Source organism: Myotis daubentonii, chromosome 14, assembly GCF_963259705.1.
Source record: "Myotis daubentonii chromosome 14, mMyoDau2.1, whole genome shotgun sequence".
Lineage (NCBI taxonomy): Eukaryota > Metazoa > Chordata > Mammalia > Chiroptera > Vespertilionidae > Myotis > Myotis daubentonii.
The window spans coordinates 27,341,588-27,363,552 of record NC_081853.1 but is presented as its reverse complement, the minus strand read 5'-3'; the positions used below and the strand labels follow the sequence as shown (position 1 = coordinate 27,363,552).

The following is a 21,965-nucleotide window of genomic DNA, read 5'->3' as shown; positions in this document are numbered from 1 at the left end:
TGCTGCTGCCGCTCTAACTCGCCACAAGGCAGGATGGCCCTCCCGCACAGCACCCGCAGCTGGCCTGCAGGCAGACCGGGACTCCAGCGCATCTGGGCGGCACAGGCCCAGCAAACGGGGTGCAGCCGGTGGAGCGGCCCAGCTCTGGGGGAGCGGCATCCGCTCGGAGCAGGCCCGGCCCATGGGGCCGGCGCACTGCAGCATGGCGGCCTCCCCGAGCCAGGGCACGCGCCCCACTCCGCTGCCGCCGCTGCTGCACTGGGCCCGGTCCGGGGATGGGGGCAGCCCGCGCTGGGCTCCCGCTGTGGGCTGGGGAGCCAATGCCCCCCACATGGGGCCCGGCAGCCGGCCCACGCAGCCGGTCCGGAGACTCGGACCCGCTCCAGGGAGGCCAGGCCCTACTGCGGGCGCGGAGGGATCTCAGAGCCGGGCGGTCAGACTCCTCCCCCCGCACCGCCCGGAGAGGCAGTGCGCCTTTCAGGGACTAAGGGGCAAAGAGGATGTGAGAAGAGAAAGAGCTGAAAATGTCTTGTTAGTATGGCTACAGTTAACTGGTATAAGGAACCCAGTAGGAGCATTCAGTTTTTGTTTGTTTGTTTGTTCGTTTATCCTTACTCGAGGATATTTTTTCCATTGATTTTTTTTAGAGAGTGGAAGGGAGGGAGGGGGAGAAAAAGAAAAAAAGGGAGAAGCATCAATGTGAGACACATCGATTTGGTTGCCTCCCTCACGCACCCCAACAAAGGTCAGGGATTGAACCTGCAACACAGGTATGTACCCTTGACAGGGAATCGAACCTGTGATTCTTCGATGCATAGGCTGCTGCTCTAACCACTGACCACACTGGCCAGGACAGGAGCATTCAGTTTTGAGTGGAGAATGGGAAGGGGAGAGGATGCTTTTGGTTTAAGGCAAGTTAAATTTGTATTACCTGGGGAACATCTTGGTGGAACATCTTTGGTTGACTGGAATGCAGATCTGAAGCTTAGAGAAAAGAGCTGGAGATGTGGATTTGAGAGTCATTAGTATTAAGTGATACTTGAAGCCTCTGCTGGAATGAATGAAATTTCCTCAGGAGAAGATAAGGAGTGTGTTTTAGGGAAAATGAGGCTTCAGTAAAGATTGATAAGGTGGCCCTAACCGGTTTGGCTTAGTGGATAGTGTGTCGGCGTGCGGAATGAAGGGTCCCAGGTTTGATTCCGGTCAAGGGCATGTACCTTGGTTGCGGGCACATCCCCAATAGGGGGTGTGCAGGAGGCAGCTGATCGATGTTTGTCTCTCATCAATGTTTCTAACTCTATCCTTCTCCTTTCCTCTCTGTAAAAAATCAATAAAATATATATTTTTTAAAAAGATTGATAAGGTATTAGGAAGGTAGAAAGAGATAAGAGAGACTACTATCAGTGGAAGCAAGGAGATTTAATGTTAGCAACTAGAGAGAGGTAGACTAGGATGAGGCTGTTGGTGATTATTAGAGACTATGTCTTAAGAAAATAATTTGTAATTTTCATTGTCTGTTTACACATAACATAGTTATCATATAGTGTTTCTTGAAAAGGCCTTTAGTTGAAGTTTATGATTTTCAAAAGTTGCCTTTGTGTGTGTCTTTTTGCGTGTTTCAAAGTAAAAATTAATTTTATTTTGAGTAAAAATCAGTTCTTTGTGGGTTGGTATCAGAAAACCATGAACTTGGAATGAGAGCTTTTTTCAAGTAAGTTTATTCTTATTAATAGATAACATTTATATATTTAATGGAAATTTTTTTCCTTTTACACATAGAAATTATTATTAAAGTAAACACAGTACATATGTATACCATTTTAAACCCTCACCCGAGGATATGTTTATTAATTTTTAGAAAGAGAGGAAGAGAGAGAAACATTGATCAGTTACCTCCTGTGTGCGCCCTGATACAGGATTGTACCTGCAACCTGGGTATGTGCCCTGACCTGGAATTGAACCCTCAGCTCCTTTAGTGTATAGGGACAGTGCTCCAACCAAATGAGCCACCCGGCCAAGGCCATATGTACACTTTTAAAGTTGGAAAATGGTCTTGCTATTTTCATTTATTAATATTTACCTTTTTATAGTTCGACATATTTTCTTTTGTCATTAGCTCATAAAATTGGGTGATTTATTTTTATTTTGAGTTACTTGAAATTGAGTTCCTTCAATTATTTTATAACTCTGAGTTGTCTAATTATAGATTAAACAGTGCGATACCATTTTCTGGAAATGAAATTTGAATTAGAGATCTGAGAATGTGTACTGATCACATAACTAAGAGCTTGTTTGTTTTTAATTGTATAAGTAACATGGATATTTTTCTTTTTTGTAAAAAATTTTAGCCCTAACCAGTTTGGCTCAGTGGGTAGAGTGTTGGCCTGCAGGACTGAAGTGTCCCAGGTTCAGTTCTGGTCAAGGGCACATGCCTGGGTTTGCTGGCTCGATCCCCAGTAGGGGGCGTGCAGGAGGCAGCCAATCAATGATTCTCTCATCATTGATGTTTTTTTCTATCTCTCTCCCTCTCCCTTCCTCTCTGAAATCAATAAAAATATTAAACAATAAAAAAACACAATTAAAAAATTCTAATTATAGTACTCGAGATAATCCTAATTAATTTTGACCACTGAGCCCCCCCCCTTCTAATACCTTTCCCAGAAGTAATAACTGTTATAAATATGGGGCATAAATTTTTATATTAGGCATTTTATATGCCAGGAACAGTTAGTGTAAAAGATTGATTAGGGATTAATTAAAAACTTGAGTCTTAGGAACCATTTTACACAAAGAAAGGAAATTGTAAAATTGAGGCTTTAAAAGTATGATATATTGTCTTAAGGTATAGTGTCTTCTCTTAAAAACTGAGAAAAAGACAAAAGAAAAACTTTGTGCAAGAATATTAAGCAGCTATAAAAAAGAAGGAACTCTTACCATTTGCAACAGCATGGTTGGACCTGACGAGTAATATGCTAAGTGAAATAAGCCAGCCAGAGAAAGACAAGTATTACATAATCTCACTTATATGTGGAATCTAGTAAACAAAATAAACTGACAAACAAATTAGATAAATTTAAAAGGAAAGAAAGCAAGTATGTATTTCCAGTTCCAATGAATATCCTAATAACATTTAAATTAAAACATATTTTACCTCCTAATGTGAATTTTTTAGTTATTTTTGTTTTCAGAGGATTCTAGGCTTAAACAAGTAAACTGCAGTTATCTTAGTAGGCTCTGGTGACTTTTTTTCTTTCCCCTGGATTTGGGATGATATTTGATAAGAGAATTTTACTAGGATATTGGAGATGTGAATTCCATTCCTGACTATCAACTAATTAGCTGTATGACCCTAAGCCACTTTATCTTCTTAGGCCTAGTTCATAAAATAAGGCTGAGATTAAGATAATTCTTTTCCAGCTCTTTAAATTGTAATTTCTGCTGGCATTTGGCTCTTAAGTCAAACCTACTGTTTAAAATTTGCCTGGGATTGCACTTTGGTGCCTGTTTGCATAGGTACTGTATCAGTTATCTATAGCTAAGTAATAAACCACTCCAATACTTAGTGGCTTGATACAGCAACCATATATTTGCTTATGATCTTGTAGTTTGTCAATTAGGGTGGAGCCGAAGTGGGTGGTTCTTCTGCTGGTCTCATCTGGGGTCACTAATGTGCAGATTGACTGGGCTGAACCATCTGACTCATATGTCGCATGGCTAGTACTGGCTATTATCTGGGCCTTCCTCTCCACATCATGTAGGTTCCAAGAGGGTAATAAGCCCAAATGCACAGCTGCTTATTAAGCCTCTGTTTGTATCACATTTGCTGGTGTTCCTTTGGCAAAAGCAAGTGACATGTCAAACCCAGGGTTTGTGCTGGAGAGGACTCTACAATGGCATACACCAAGGAGACCATTAACATACAAGTCTACCATGGAGAGCAAAGTGTACCCACCTAAACCCTATAAACTGAGGCATCGTTATATTGCCATTGACTGAATTGCTGCTATTGACTGCCAGAATTTATTCAGTCTTCTGGTCCTATTTCATCTTGTATAGGCAGTCACACTTGTCATAACTTTTATCTACTATTTCATCCATTTCTCCAGTGTCCAAATAAGACTGGGACTGTCAAGATTTTGCCAGTTGGTGATCTGTATCAGGATGGAATTTCTAAGAATATGCTTTGTCTAAAAATGGGGCCCAAATATAACATAGTGTTTACAAACAGCAAGAAAGTGCTGCAGAGAAGTGGTGCTGGAAAGCTAAGAATCCTTTTTTGGTTTTCTTTGGTTTTACTTAGAGACCAAAAAAAGATGGTTTCTTTGCCCACAGTTCCTTCATTTCCTTTTGTGTTTCCTCTTGTCTTATTTTAAGGAACTAATACAGTACCTAGTGTGTGGGTGTATGTGTGGGGTTATGTGATCTAAGCTCTTTCTCTCTATGAGTTTGCCAGGACAGTGAGGAAATGCAATATTACCTATAAATAATTTGTTGGGTAGTTGCTCCTGTGTGATCATTATTATTATTTTTGAGGTTGGTGATTTCATGGCCAGTGAAGTAATGAGTTAACTTTGTTTAAAACAGTGAACAGTAAACTAAAACAATCTTTGGGACCACTAGAGGCACAAAACAGGTTTTTAACATCATTAGAGCTAAAAGTTGTTTCTAATACAGAGGAGGTAAATGAGAGGTAACATTTAAATGTGAGGGCTAATTTAAATAAATAACCCAAGATCACATAGCTAACAAGTAACAGAACTGACACTATGCTACTAAATGAATGTCTGTGTTGGAAGGAACATGGACAGGGGTACCTTGGTTTTGAATTCTGGCTTAGGACTTGTTAGAATCTAAGGCAAGTTTTTAAATATCATTAAGATTTCCTCATCTGTAAGATGATGATTATACCCTCTACACACAAGATTGTTATGAAGAATAACCAGAAAATATGAAAGAATATCTACTGTCTGGTGAATGTTCAGTAAATGCTGGCTTGTCTTTCTCAGTGCTCTTTCAACTGTATCAGGCTGCCTGCCTTTTACAATCACTACTTGCCATCTAACCAGTTTAACTAAGGGTAGCTCAAAACAAGTAAGAAAGATGAGGGTTTTTTGGGCCTTTTTTGTATTTCAACTTCTCCTTCCCATATCTCTCCCTCTTCCACATTCCCTTGCCCTTTACCCTCCCTCTTTTCTTCCTCCCTCTCTCCTTTCCTCCCCTTTTCTCTTCCTCTTCCCTTCCCTTTCCTCTCTTGATGTTATACTGCCTAAGAAAGTGCTGAATATGTTGCAGGTATCCTAATACCTAATGACTTCAAATATTTCCTTTATTTCCCTCTGTCATGTACTTGTGATCATGTACTTGTCACTGCTTCTTCAGGTTGGCTAATGTTGTGCAACTAAACCTTTGCATTTCAGAAACTGACATCTCTTTAGAAAGGAATTTGATATATAGAATAAGAGCTGGCAATAAAATTGCAGGTTTTTCTCAATTTTTGAATGGCTTATTTATGCGGCTAGTCAGAGAAGGGTTTCTGTCTCAGAACACAAGAACCATTCAACTCTTTCATGACAGTGAATACCGTGGATACACAAGATATGAAATAGGAGGAAGAGGACACTTGCTTCGGGGATTTTTTTTTTTTTAATCTTGTGAACTAAGAGGATTCTCTTTTGGGAAGGCACCTGTAAGTAAAGATTTATTTCCAGTGATGGAGTTGTGAGTCATAAATAGAACAGGTAGATTCCTACTATAGTTTTTATATGCATTATTGGTTAAGTAGACTTTGGTTAGGAGAGTCTGGAAATCAAATCACCATTTAAATCACAGTGCCACTGATTATTTGTTGAATGTGTAAATGAATCAAACCAGTAAATTTCGAAATAAACGTTTTTAAAAGCCCTATTTTAAATTTTAGGGCTTGCTTTAGTGATATTTGTATATATTACACATGGTACACCTACATACATATTCATAAATTATGAAATTAAAAATCCTGGAAATTGTAGAATAGGAATTTAAAAAAATATTTTTATTTATTTTAGAGAGAGGAAGGGAGAGAGAGAAATATCCATGTGAGAGAGAAACATCAATCAGTTGCCTGCTGCACATACCCTGACTGGGGATTGATCCCACACCTGGGTATGTGCCTTGACCTGGAATCGAACCCGTGACCTTTCAGAGCACAGGACCACACTCAACCAACTGATCTACACTGGACAGGGCAAGAATAGGGATCTTAACCAGGACTGGACCAGCGAGTTTCTGGATGGTGGGTAAACCCTCTTAAAATTCTATGCCAGATAATATCTGTGCATTTTTCTGGGAAGAGTACACAAAATATTCATAGTTACTAAGATTCTTAAAGACAGAGGTGAGTGGTCCTCAAAACATATGAACTTCAGCTTAGGACATATAAGATCTATTTCTGTATGTATGCGTGTATTTACATATATATGTATTAAGCTGTTATACATTGCCTTAATGTTTATATCTGGTGTGAAATCAATGGTAAGTGATCCACTTGATAGAATTGTGATCATCTTTGTCATATGTGATGAAACAATATTGAATACTTTGTCATAATTCAGTATCCTAAGCCATTCATGGTATTATATTAATTTACCAGGAATTTGATACAATCTATAGGTAAAACATTTCAAGAGGTTTATATGATTTGGCTCTTAACCTAAACTCCTCAGCAGCATGAAGAAAATTTAGGTGTTCCAGTTAGTGCTTGAATTCTGTACTTGGCTTGTAATCTGTATATTTAGTACTGGAAGAATTTCCTTTTTCCCCCATTAATTTATATCTTAAATACAATCCCCCAAAAGGCTGAAATATATTATTTTCCTAGTGTCATTTCCTACAAGATTTGAATGAGTTATATATTTACATGAAGATTTTGGGCTTCACATTAGATTTCATCCAACATATTTAAAAGAAAGTTGGAAAGATTTATGCTTGTTGTGAGGGCTAATTTATTAATTTTTAAATTTTACAAGTGTTAATAAATACAGCTACTGAATTTTCAATAGTTCTCTTTTGGGTTATCTAATAATACAGTTGCCACTCTCGTGAAAATATATGTGGCTGTGTATTTTAATTATTTTCTTAAAATTATACCTACATATATAGGTAGTCTTTGTGGTTTGAGTTCCAGTCATGATATGAAGCTAAGCTTATCAAAATTTTTAATACGGTTAAATTTTTAATAACATCTTTATTGAGGTGTAATTCACATACCATAACTCAGTTGTTTTTAGTATATTAACAGAGTTGTGCAACCATCACCACGATCTAATTTCAGAATAAAAATTTAAAGATAGTTTTTCTGTTTGTTTTGTTGTCATGCTTTTCCTTTTCACTTGAAACACAAAAACTGACATACTATTTTCTAAAAGTTTTCAAATGTTGAACTAAAAGACCAAGATAGATCATAAGTGAAAGATACCCTTTAAAGTATAATTAGGGCATTTAAAATGAAAATTCTTATTTAAAGAAAAGAAAGTGAACTCTTTTTTACTTTTGTGCATATACTTTGTTGAAGTTTTGTGTAGAATCTTCGAATAAGTTGTCAGTCATATGCAAAACTTATGTCTACTTCTTAAAACTTGAATTGAGGAAGGAAATGCTTTGCACCAACATGGCAAATACTTCATTATAATAAGAACATTTGTTTCTTCCTCTTCATGATACTTTATTCATTGTACTGTATCTTTCTCTGAGAGGTAGAAACTCTTTAAGGAACTGCCTTGATTTTTTTTTTATATGCATTTAAGCAGCATAAGCAGTGTTTGCAATATTTTGATAAAAGCAAATTTTTAATATCTTTGCTTTAATCTCCCTTAATTTTCAATATTGTCAGTGATGTATGATGTTTTTCTTTTTCTCTTAGTTTGGGCTTATAAACTCTTATTAAATATAAATATCAAACATATGGTTTATTTGTAGCATTAAAGAATTAGAAGGATCAGTTTGTACTATCATACATTGCTTTTTGCACTGATTGTACTTTGGGTGAAAACATGAGTGTAATAAGTACTAAAAAATGCAATTGCATGTAAATACAACTGAGTTTTTGTCTAATCCCCTAATTCAAAATGACCCAGAGAAGGGCTTGCCAAGGGGCAAGGAAAAATTAGCATTTTTCAATCTTTAAAATATAGAAAAATACTTTATAAAAATGTATTTTTAATATTAATAGGTATGAATTATTTTAAAAAAATTTCTACAAAATATTAAATATAACAGTGCTAAGAATTGCACAAAATGTCTCCTCATTGTTTTACTTATTTCCTATAGGAAAAGTAGCCATCAAAAAAGAAGACTTGTGTAACCACAGTGGTAAAGAAACTTGGTTTTCACTGCAGCCTATTGACTCCAATTCAGAGGTTCAGGTAAATATTAAGTTGTAAGTGGTGTAAGAGATTATCACACAAAGAAAATGAATGAAAAACAAATTATACTAGTTCATATACATAGAGTTTATACCTTATTTTAAATTCTGGCACCAAATAATATAGACCTTTGGGTAATATATAGTTAGAAGAAAATTCCTTACCACATGAATTCAGGAATAATACATCTGTGTGTGCATATATGAGTTTGGGAAGGTTATATTAGGGGGACATTTTCCCCCTTCCTTAGTTCTTTTGTTTCAGTTACAGTGACAAATTATTAAAGCTTTTTCAGATGGGGAAAAGTTTTTTTTTTTTTTTTTTTTTTTTTAATATATTTTATTGATTTTTTACAGAGAGGAAGGGAGAGAGATAGAGAGTTAGAAACATCGATGAGAGAGAAACATCGATCAGCTGCCTCCTGCACATCTCCCACTGGGGATATGCCCGCAACCCAGGTATATGCCCTTGACCGGAATCGAACCTGGGACCCTTCAGTCCGCAGGCCGACGCTCCATCCACTGAGCCAAACCGGTTTCGGCAAGGGGAAAAGTTTTAAAGGAAGAACATGTTTTATTGACTCTGACTTTGAGGAGAATCCCTAGATGTCTGTGATTTCATCTGTTCTGACCTGGATGCTTTACTTTATTCTCTAGTTAACTAGGCTTAGGAAAATGCTGTTAATTCAAACCATGTTTGAGCTCACCAGACCGTACCTTTATTTTCACACCCATCCTTTCTATTGTTCACCTTTTATTTTTTTAATTTGAAAGGGGTCCATTACTCTTTTTAAAGCTCTTCTTTCCTCTTGCCAAAATAAGAGGTCTTACAGATTCTGTATGTGAGTAAAGATGGATATTTAGCCATGTATCTTTTCTTTTTTTTTTTTAAATCCTCACATAAGGATATGTTTCTATTGATTTTAGAGAGAGAGAAAGGGAGGGGGAGCAAGAGAGAGAAACATCAGTGTGAGAGAGAAACATCGATCAGTTGTCTCCTGTACACACCCCAACCAGGGATCGAACCCTCAACCTTTCAGTGTATGGGATAGCGCTCCAACCAACTGAACCATTCTGGCCAGGGTTAGCCATGTATCTTAACTTTCTATTTGGTTTTGAAAAATCTGAATTTCTCTTAGAAATTGTTATTTCTAGCTAAAAGGAATCCCTTTTTAATAACCTTATTTATTTATAAAATATGGTAAGGATTGTGAAACCATTTCCCGAAGGCATAATTGCAAGCAGAATTCTTCCTCTCTAGAAGAAGCTATAATTTGCTACTGTGACTCAAACAGAAGTTTAAGACAAGAAAAAAGTGCTGCGCACACATCCACAGATATTTGCAAATAAAGTGTTTCCTCATAACCTCTCAAGCATTCTCTTTGGTTAAATTCTTAAAAAATTAAGTATTGATATACTAAAATCCCTTCTTAAGCACAAAATATAATTAAAACTTTTCCTGTTTTATCCACTGTACCCCATTTTAATGTTCTTTTCTTTCCTCTTGACAATAACTGTTATTCAGATCCCAATTATACAGTATGGTAAATGATCAAGTGAGAGGCAATGTAGTGAAGTGCAAAGGATTTTAAAGTAGAAGTCAGAAAATTTAGGTCCTAATTGTCTTATTGGTTACTTTATTGACCTTGAATTTTATTTTTATAAAATGGAAATAAAAGTTAACATGTTGACTCATCTGATGTAAGAATTAAGTGAAATGCCTTTAAGAATATTTTGAAAGCTGTTACATACTATCCAAATATAAAATATCTGTTTACCACCAGTTGATCCAGTGGCCATTTCCCTATATACACCTCTATGAAAAGGCAGATATGAAAGTTTTAAAGTACCAGTTTTTAAAAATAGTTTTAACAAAAAGCAAGATAATAGGCTTTGAGAATTTGATCTAAAATGAACTTTGAGTTATTTTAAGATGCAGTTTTTAAAAATCCATTCTTATGACCAATGTAAATTTGCTAAAGGATTTAAGAGCCCTAGTTCTCAAAAAGTAGAAATGTCAGCATTTTTCATTTACTATGAGTTATTTTCATGAACATGAGTTATAATCTTTATAGCTCTTTATTCTTTTTTAAAAATATATTTTATTGATTTTATTTACAGAGAGGAAGGGAGAGGAATAGAGAGTTAGAAACATCGATGAGAGAGAAACATCGATCAGCTGCTTCCTGCACACTCCCTACTGGGGATGTGCCCGCAACTAAGGTACATGCCCTTGACTGGAATCGAACCTGGGACCCTTGAGTCTGCAGGCTGACGCTCTATCCACTGAGCCAAACCAGTTAGGGCAGCTCTTTATTCTTAAATTAAACTTACTTAGTAAAAGCTCACTATTTAAAATAAATTTGGAAAGAAGAATACTTTAGGGGGTGGGAAGAATGTATAACATTTTTCAAGTTAATATGGCACCATTGGGAATATTGTTATTTGGCCCCAAAACTGATCTAGGAATAGTTAATTAGCTTTGTGAGTCTAGAAAACATAGAAAAGCAGTCTGTGATTCATATAGACCCTACTTGTTAGTGAATTTGTTAATTTGCATAAGTTTTACAAAGTTTTATAAAAGTATGGAAATGAGAGCTATTTTGATGGAGCATAGGAAAAAGCTATAAGACAGATTGAATTCAGCAGGAATTCCATCTAATAATTACTATTGGTAATTATGTCAGTCTATACCAACCAAGTACTTAATATACATTATCTCATTTAATCTTCAGAACGGGATTATGAGGTATAGGTAGCATTATCTCCATTTTACAAATAAAGAAATGGATTCTTAAAGGCTGAGTGATGTCTCCAAAGTCACAGCACTATTAAGTGATGGAGCCATGATTACAATAGAGATCTTGGGTGATTCTAAAACTCTAACCACAGTGCTTTACTGCCTTTTACTGTTCTGTAAACAGGAGGAGGATACCTTAGGGAACATCTGAGTATTAGGAACACAAGCCTACTCAAAAAGATCAAAGAAAAAGGAAGGGACATTAGAAAGTTCCTAGGGAAATTCTTGGAGTATAATTACAGGAACTTCAGTTTGGCCAGTAAGAGCTAGAAAGTTGTTAGGCATTTACAGAGGAGCTGTATTTTAAGTAGAGGTCAGGTTCTTACAATAATAGACTAGACACCGTTCAAATAGTCATTTTTTAAGTACTTCAATTTCTCATAAATTACACTAAAATATTGGATAGTCGGTTTGTTTTGGTTGACCTCTACATAAAACAACTGGCTTGCATTTGAGGCCATGGTATAGGTAAAATATATATTGTATCTGTAAACTTCCACTCAATGAGCAGTAGATATTGCAGGAGGCACATGGGAACTGATACTCACTGATTCATTGCTCCCTACTCTTATGCTCACTGTGCTCATTGAGTGTAAGTGCTCACTGTTTAAATAGTATTTATTTTCATATTCATTTTGTAAAGTGAGTTAATTTTTTTCTCATTAACTACTCACTTTGCAAAATGAAAGGGAAAGGAAAAACTATGTGATGAGATTCTGTTGTATTCTTTCAGAATTTTTATTTATTGATTGACTTTAGAGAGAGAGGAAGGGAGCGAGAGAAACATTGATTTGTTGTTCCACTTATTTATATATTCATTGGTTGAATCTTATATGTGCCCTGACTGTGGATTGAGCCCGAAGCCTTGACATATCGAATGACACTTTAACCAACTGAGTTACCTGGCCAAGGCTGTATTCTTTTTGTATGTCTGATGAGACTGCATGTCTCTCCTTAGGCTTTTCTTCATAAATACACTCTTAATTTCTTGTTAACAGCTTTAAAAAAAAAAGGCCACAACAGCCTGTGAGTCTACATGATCATAAAGCCCCCTCACTCTCTAAGATCTGACTCATTTCTCTGGCACAATTCAGAGAGAGAATCTGGCCAAACTTGAGTCAGTGGTCCACTGCAGTCTGATTTGATATGACTGTAGGTGGTCACTACAGAGAAATCTGTTTTGTGAGCTTTGGGTAGGCATGTTTCCCAAGAAAGGGATTTGGGTAGAGGAAGTGATTGGTATCTCTACTTCAGAGGTTAAGATGTTTGATTTCCTAGTTCTACCACTAATAGTCATTTGTACCCAAAATAGTTGCTAACCTACAAGTAGTTGCCGGAGGATCTTCATCTGTGAAATGAGAACTTAGGATTCCCCAGGATTCCCTTCAGTTTCAGTAGCAAGATAAAAGTAATTTAGCCCTGAAATGAAAAGATCCCAGTAGTAGTAAGATGGGTTTTATACCAAAACAGTTGAAAAATTGCTATAAACTCTAACCTCTTACTTGGACTTGTTTCCCAGATGCTTTATTATTGCTTTTAATCATGTTAATTATTTTAACTCTAAAATCACTCTAATCTGCCTTCATACTCCGCAGGGTGTCAGAGAGAGAGCACAACAGCTCTCACTAGTGTTGCCCATGACATTGTGTCACTAAGTCTAATGGACTTGGTCCTTCTCTTACATGGCTTTTCAGCAGCTTTTTGATATCGTTGACTACTCTCTCCTTTTTGAAGCATTCTCTTCTTTAGTTTCTGGTCATCCTCCTACTTCACTTGGAATTATTTGTCCACTAGAGGCCCAGTGCATGGATTTGTGCACCAGTGGGGTTTCTTGCCCTGGCCTGCAGGGATCGGGCCGAAATGGGCTCTCCAGCATCCCCCAAGGGGTTCTGGATTTCGAGAGGGCAGTTCTCAAGTGACACACCCCAGAATCAGGCTCCCTCCTCTCTGGTTCCGGGTGCATCACCCCGCAGCTGCCAAGTCACTGCAGTTTGGCTGCTCCTGTGTTGAGCGTCTGTGCCCTGGTGATCAGTGCGCATCATAGCTACCAGTTGAACAGTCAGCCGGTTGCTTAGACTTTCATATATATAGATATTCTTTGCTGCATACGTGAAATTAAATTGGATTGAGTTGGTGCCTCTTCCTATAAATCCTCTTTTGGCTCTGTGATCTGCAGCCATGCTGTTAGCTATTTGGTCCTGGAACTCATAACAAACTAAATATTTCTTTCTTTCTTTATTTCTTAGGTACTATGATAAAGAGCATGCCTTTACATAAGACTGATTAAACCAAATCTCTCATATGTGGAAGTTGGTACTCTCATTAATTAAGGGTGTTTGTCTCACACAACTTGTACAAGCAGTAAATCCAGATACACTGTCAATCACATCCTTTTGATGTAATTGCTTAGTTAATAAGTCTTTACCAACAAGCTGATCTTGAATTTCTGGGTCATGCCATAAGTTATTGTTTTTGTAGTTTTTCTTTTGGATTCTGTCCTCCCTCTTTAAGCATTTAAAAAAAGAAATGCATTGATTATAACTAATAAAATAAATCGGGGTTTTTTACATGCCCTTTAAGACATATTGGAATTTGTAGGTTGATTTAAAAATATTTAGCACTGGCCAGATGGCTCAGTTGACTGGAGTGTTGTCCCATGCACTAAAGTGTTCTGGGTTCCATTCCCAGCCAGAGCACATCCCTAGGTTGTGGGTTTGATCCTCAGTCTGGGAGCATGCAGGAGGTAGCCAATCAATGTTTCTCTCTCTCCCCCTGTCTTCCTCTCTAAAATCAATAAAAGCATATTGCCCTGACCAGTGTGTTTCAGTGGTTAGAGCAGCCGTGGGCAAACTACGGCCCGTGGGCCGGATCCGGCCTGTTTGAAATGAATAAAACTAAAAAAAAAAAAGACCGTACCCTTTTATGTAATGATGTTTACTTTGAATTTATATTAGTTCACACAAACACGCCATCCATGCTTTTGTTCCGGCCCTCCGGTCCAGTTTAAGAACCCATTGTGGCCCTCAAGTCAAAAAGTTTGCCCACCCCTGGGTTAGAGCATTGGCCTGGGCAACAAAGGGACTCAGGTTCGATTCCCAGTCAAGGGCACATACCTGGGCTGTGGGTTCGCTCCCTGCCCCTGGTCAGGGTGTGTGGGGGAGGCAACCAGCTGATGTGTCTCTCACATCGATGTTTCTCTCTCCATTGTCCATCCCTTCCTTCCACTCTTTATGAAAAATCAATGAAAAATATATCCTCAGGTCAGGATTAACAAAACTAATAATAATAATAATAATAATAATAATAATAATAAAAGGCATATTCTTCGGTAAGGATTAATTAATTTAAAAATTAAGAAATTTAAATTTGTAAACATGAAATAACAAAGGAATGAACCTTCTAAATCATAATAAATACTTCTTTAAGGAGAAAAAGAAAACTATCCATACATAAATAAGACGTAGTAAATAAAACCTTTATTTTGCATCTGACAGGTAGTAGTGTCGAAATGGTTTACAGATTTAATTACTGTATATGAAAACATCTGTCAGAAGTCTAGAAATTGAGAAATTTTCCCCTCATGTTAAAAAAACTTACCAGTTGAAATATACTGAGTTCTTTTATGTAGAATATTTTTAAAATTTGATATTTTGTGATAAAAACTAAAACAGTGTTTAGACTCGAGATTTTAAGAGCATGCATTATATTTTGCTCAAATATCTATATTCATCTGAGTTTCCCAAACTGTATGCAGAAATTCCCATATCTTCTATAGCGTACCAAGAATAACATAATATAAAATTAACATAACATTTTTCTGTGTGAAATTTTTGTAAAACTAATTGAAATGAAGTTAGCATATAAAATATTAAACTTTCAGACAGTACCAGAATAATGTCAGTTCCTAAATATGCTAATACAGATTAAAGTGATACAGTTGCATATATCAACCTAACATACTCAATGCTATGGAATACATAAAGAATAATAATACCTTCCAAGAATTTGGTTTCTTTTTCATTAAAAATAGAGAATATAGTGCCAGATATCTGATCATTCCAGTGTTTTCTGACATATATAAAAGGTATGTTATTGTGTTATTGAATCTCCCTTAAATATTGGATAAAAAAGTAGTTGTGGACCAAATCACATTGCATGTTTCTGATCAAACATAATTCCTTGTCAGTCTTATAGTTTCCTCTTTGTAGGCAATGGCTCTGTTTTTCTAGTTGCTTTTAAGATTTTCTCTTTATCTTATGGTTTCATCAGTTTTTACTGTACTCTGTCTACTTGTTGTTTTCTTTATATTTATCCTACTTGGGTGTTCCTGGGGGCACTTGAATCTTTGTCTTAATGTCATTCTTCAGTTTTAGAAAATTCCAGGCAATTATCTCTTCATCTGTTTGGTTTTTTTCCCTTTCCTATTCTTTCTCCTCTCTTCTGGGACTACAATTACATGAATAATAGACTATTTGCGTGCTCTCTCTCTCTCTCATCTCTGCTTCATTTGTGAATATTTTCTACTGACTAATCTAGCTCCTATTTTATTAATCTTTTTTTTTTTTTAGCTGTGGATGATTTGCTGTTAAATACATTTTCATTTTGATTATTTTATTGCTTAATTCTAAATTTTTCATTTGATGCATTTAATAGTTTCCACTTATTTGCTAGATTTTTTTCCTATCTTAAACATTTTTTTCCTGTCATTTTTTAAAATTGAATTTCTTGGGTTGACATTGGATTGTTATGAATTAAACAGCTATTTTAACCTCTGTCAGTTACTCCAACATCTGCATCTTCTGTAAATCTGCTTCCTTTTGTCAGTTTTTTGTTTTTGTTTTTGGTGTTTGTCTTGTATTCTGGCATGCTCAGTAATTTTTGATAGAATGCTAGACATTGAAATATGAAATATTTGAGAAATAATTTGAAGCTCTGGATTTTTTTTTCTTCCTCCAGAAATTTACTTTTGCTTTTGGCATGTGGGTAGATTAGAGGTAGTTTATTTTAATCCAGTTAGGGATTTGGCTGATTCTATGCTAGGTTCCAGTCTGTAAGGACTGGTCTGTGCTCATTCTTGCTCCTCAGGCATAGTCCCTCAGAGATTCTAACAGAAAGCCTAGGTGTTTACTATCTCCAATTTTTTAAAAAAAAATAATTTTTATGGACTTCAGAGAGGAAGGGAGAGGGAGAAACATCATTGATGAGAGAGAACCATCAGTCAGCTGCCTCTTGCTTGCCCCATACTGGGAACTGAGCCCGCAACCCAGGCATACGCCCCCGACTGGAATTGAACCCAGGACCCTTCAGTCCGCAGGCTGACGCTCTTTCCACTGAGCCAAACCGGTTTCGGCTGTAACTTGTTTCTTTTACTAAGTATCATGTACATATTTCCATATTAAAGTATACATTGAGGTAGTATTTTACAGTTTAGAAATCATAATTTTTTAAATTTAATTCATAATGCTTTTTAATTTTAGTGTTCCACACTAATAGTGTGTCTTGTGTCTCCTATTCTGTACCAACTCTTTTCTTGACCAGGTTAATACACAATTATGTTATTCTTGGCTAATACCAAAGGAATGTTATGTTTAACAGCCAGTGGGAGTAATGAACATGTTAAGTAGGCTCTGACTCAGTGATAATGATTCCTGGTAAAATCTCTTTAAATATCTTATTTCTAGGCTCGACTTGATACAGTGCAATGATTTTTAGTTATGAATGAAATTATTATACTTTTTCTCCCCTCCACTTTAAAGGTTTTTTTTATTTTCTTAGAAATAGAGATTCTAGACATTCCTTGGAGACAGTAGGGAGTGCCTTGTCAGCATACAGTTTCTACCATAAAATGCACACATGTTAAAATAGTAAAACTGCTTTGAGATGCAAATGTTGGTATAGTTGGCTAGGTTCACTAAGTGACACACACATGCTGACAGGACAGCAGACATGATTTAAAATTCTACTTGAGTAATATTACAGATTACTACAGATCATGGACCTCTTCAAGGTCATGCTTGAATAGCAGGAGTTGTGAATATTAAATACAGGACAACAAAAGATGTGTTTTATAAATTATACTAGAGGCCTGATGCATGAAATTCGTGCAAGGAGCTCAGCCCTTGAAACCCCGGCTTCATCTGGAAGTTGGGATAGTCATTAGTCATTCTGCCATTTGGTCTAATTATCATATTGGCGCTTTATTATATAGGATATGACTTTATAAATATCTTTGCCTAGATTTTTAGTGGAAGATTTGCTTAATTTAATTTTAAATCCATCTAACTGCTAATTTTACTACCACTGGTGCCTTTCTTTAGAGCTTGGCTTTCTCATGCAGTTTTTGTGTTGAGACCAATCAATATTTATTGCTCATCACTAACCCTGAGCTTTGTACTAGTATTTAGTGAATCTCAGATTCACTCTTGTCTAACAAGTCCTCATAAAATAGAGAAGCTGATTCAGGTTAGATTTCTATGAAAGAATATCTGAAAGGGTTTGTTTCAAAAAGAAACAGTGAGTAGATAATGAACTTTATTACCTCTAATGAAATTACTTATGTCATCAGCCCGTGGACATCACACCCCTGAAGTCTCCACATGGCACCATGGGAATCTGCCTTGTCAGCTGGGTGGAGATAATCCAGCACCAGATTCTTAACCAGTGCAGAATTGCTCATAAACCAGTTTAGAATTGCTCATCACCAGTGGCAGAATAGAAATACTAAGTTCTAGATCATATTGTTCCTAAGCCTTAGCTTCTTTAAAAGTTGATAGTTTGCTTTAAATTTATACTTCTGAATATTTTAAAATCCATTTATTTATGGCTATTTATAAAAGTGCTCCATTGTTTTTAGTATCCCATTTCTCCATCAGTGCTCTTGTCCATCTAGTGCTATCTTTTGTTTATTGTTTCCCCAACTAGATTGTGAGCTTCTTATATGTCAGGGGTTCTCAACCTTCCTAATGCCTCGACCCTTTAATGCAGTTCCTCATGTTGTGGTGACCCCCAATTTCATTGTTCCAAATTTAACATTATTAAAGCATAGTGATTAATCACAAAAGCAATATGTAATTATATATGTGTTTTCTGATGGTCTTAGGCGACCCCTGTGAAAGGGTCGTTCGACCCCCAAAGGGGTCGCGACCCACAGGTTAAGAACCACTGTTATAAGTAATAACTATGTGTTATATACATCTATGCACACCTACCCACTCCCACAGTGCCTCTTAAAATATAGTAGATATCCCATAAATCTATTATTTAAATATTGACAAAATTACATTACTAGTTTTAACTTAGTTTTATTCTTTTAGAATTGTATTATTTCTCTGTCTTTAAATGATACTTCCTCTGCCCTTATTGATGGTTTGTCTTTTCTGGGAAAAGCATTCTACGTTTTATAATTAGCTTTTATTTCAAAATTCCCTAAAACATAAGGGTTACCTGTCTTTGTAATCCATGATATTTGAGATACATAAATATTTGTTGAACTGGGCATAAAGTTCTTAGATTTGAATACCTAAGCATTCAAATGTTTGATATAAGCATTTGACTATTTCTTATCTTTCAGATTTTTGATCTACATTGCTGGGTATTAGTCATTTAATAGGTACTTAATGTGGGCAAAGCTATGTGTTAGGGATCACTAATATTTAGTGCATAACTAAATATAATGAGTTTCATTTGACAAAATATGTACCTTTAATATTTTGTCAACAAAACAGATTACTCAATTTATAATATTTTTTTGTCATTATAGGGTAAAGTTCACCTTGAATTAAAGCTGAATGAGCTGATAACAGAGAATGGAACTGTGTGCCAGCAGCTTGTTGTACAGTAAGCATATTTCTTTTACTTAAAATCAACTAGAAATAATTGTCCATTTTGTATTCTTTGAATCTTAAGCCAACTCCCTATTTTAAATACTTTAGAAATTTTTTTCAAGAAATGAAACTATGCCATTTCCTTATTAAGTTGATTTCCAATTTATTTTCTTATATGTAGTCTACTCAGGTTCTGATAAGCCATTAATTAATTTAATCAATATTTATTACTGCATGTGAGTTTAATGATAGGTTTAGGCAATAGGGTAATAGAGTATCACAGGTAAGTGTGTCTAACTGGCAGGAGGGAAGTGGAAAGGCTTCCTAGTGGAGGGCCCCTAGGAATTCTGATACCACAGAGCAGAGCATAGGGACCTTGGTACTAAAACTAAATGCCTTTCTTGAGATTACCAGTATTAATTTTCACCTACTTTGAATCCTTTCCTCCTCTTTTGCCTTCAAGTCATTTTTTTGATCACCCAGACTCTAACTTTCTAATAGTTCTGGAAACCTGTTCCAGCCCAATCCCCAACCTTTTCCCTCCCACTCAGATTCTTCCTTTATGTTATTAACAAACTACCCAACATCCCTGACTTCCTCTGAATGTTTTCTCTATCTTTGTCTTAACTGGTATCTGACTCTCCCCTGAGATACTGTTTCCTCTACTGCTTTCTCAATCAGAGGTTGTTTCTTTTTTTTTTTTTTTACCATACCCACATACCTTGGAGCCAGGAAGTAGGGTAAATGTTATTCTCCTATTGCTGCTCCAGACTATAATTTATTCTGTTAATTGTCAATACCCCAACTCCTTTGAAGTATCCTCTCTCCATATAAATATATATTTTTAACTAGAGGCCTGGTGCACAAAATTCTTGCATGAGTGTGGTCCCTAGGCCTGGCCGGTGATCGAAGTGTGAGCATCTGGTGTGGAAGGGCAGGTACCAGCTGACCTCTGGGCCCCTGCGCACCCCACTCTGCTTGAGTCATTAGGCCCCCGCCCTCCGCCGCCACAGCTGGTAGCCTTCTGCTGGGCAATTGGGCCCCCACTTGCACCCACCTTGACTTGGTGCTGCCCGCTCACCTGCTCCACCATCCCACCCCAGTGCCCCTCTCATTGGGGCCCATCAAGGCCGGCAGCACCTCCATTGCCACCCACTGCCAGCGCTGTGTCACCATGCCCACCATGTTCCGCATCGCACCCTGGTGGTCAGTGCATGTCATAGTGAGTGGTTGAACTCTCGGTCAAACTCCCAGTTGAGGGGACAATTTGCATATTAGGCTTTCATTATATAGTATATTAATGTATTTTTACAAGTACATTAATTACTATATATTTTTTACTTAATTTTTCTGAACTCTTTCAAAAGAAGGCTATATATTTTATGACCTTTAAGTATTTTAGTGTTTATTTCCTAAGGATAAAGATATTCTCTTAAAATAACTAGTTATCAAACTCAGGAAATTTAACATTGTTCAAGTAAAAGTATAATCTGTAGTTATTATACTTAATACCTTAATCTACAGTTATTATATTTCACTTTCATTAACTGTCCCAATACTGTCCTTTAGGATATTTTATTTCTCTCCATGAAATAATTTAGTCCAAGAGCATGTATTGCATTTAGTTGTTATGTCTCCTTAATCTCCTTAATCTATAATGGTTTTAGCTTTTCTTTGTCATGGTATTAAGATTTTTGAAGCATACACAGACCAGTTACTTTTCAATTTAGATTTATCTACTATAAACAGTTGAAGATTTGTTTGCAGGTCGTTCTGCCTAGACCAGTGATGGCAAATCTTTTGAGCTCGGCGTGCCAGCATTTTGAAAAACCCTAACTTAACTCTGGTGCCGTGTCACATATAGAAATTTTTTGATATTTGCAACCATAGTAAAACAAAGATTTATATTTTTGATATTTATTTTATATATTTAAATGCCATTTAACAAAGAAAAATCAACCAAAAAAATGAGTTCACGTGTCACCTCTGACACACGTGTCATAGGTTTGCAATCACTGACCTAGACTGACAGCATATAGTGAAGCATACTCCTGTGCTCAGTTTGATTATGTTATACATTTGAAACACAGGTAGTTGTTTTGTTTTGTTTTTTTGCATTCAGTTTAATGTTGTTTCCCCCCATCCTTGTTGGTTTACTTTTGTTTTTTGAATATGTAGAATATTAGCATGATTTCAAGTCAGAACTATACCAAAAAGCATTATTCAGAAATGTTTTCAGTCCCTGTTCTCTATATGCTGATTTCTACCACTGTAGTGTTGTTTTTTAATCCTTATCCAAGGATAAGGATTAATTTTTAGAGAGAAAGGGAGGGAAGGGGGGGTGGGGGAGAGAGAGAGAGAGAGAGAGAGAGAGAGAGAGAGAGAAATATTGATATGAGGGAAACATTGATCAGCTGCCTCTCACATGAGCCCTGACTGGAGATTAAACCTGCAACAATTGGTGTACAGGACGATACTCCAACCAACTGAGCCATCTGGCCAGGGCTCTGTTTTGCGTACTCTGCACTCAATTTCCTTCAGTGGTTACATCTTACATAATTATAATACAATATAGAAACCAGGAAATGGGCATTGTACACTGTGTGGTGTATTCTATATCATTTCATCACATATATAGATCTGTGTAACCACCACCACAGTTGAGATATAGAACTATTCTATCACCATAAAGATCTCCCTCATATGATTCCTTTATAGTCAAATCTATTCCTTTCCCCATCACCATCCCTAACCTTTGATTACCAGAGTTTCTTGTGGATAGAATATAACTGGGTCACTTTTTATATCTACTCTCCTAATCTCTGTCTTTTATTTATGAGTTTACCATTTGCTTTTAATGGAATTATTGATAGATTAGGCTTAAAGCTGTCATCTTATTTTTGTTTTGTTTTCTGTTCCCTCTTTGTTTTCTTTTTCCTGTGGG

General features: G+C 36.5%; 1 protein-coding gene across 4 annotated transcripts in view; it reads left to right on the top strand.

Annotated features, from left to right (window-relative positions):
• RASA2 (RAS p21 protein activator 2) overlaps positions 1-21,965 on the top strand; it is a 126,391-nt gene that overhangs the window by 33,867 nt on the left and 70,559 nt on the right. For all 4 annotated transcript variants that reach the window (XM_059663752.1, XM_059663754.1, XM_059663751.1 and 1 more), the window contains exons 4-5: positions 8,305-8,399; positions 18,958-19,034. In XM_059663752.1, coding sequence (XP_059519735.1) covers positions 8,305-8,399; positions 18,958-19,034 — 172 coding nt within the window. The remainder of the gene's footprint in view (positions 1-8,304; positions 8,400-18,957; positions 19,035-21,965) is intronic.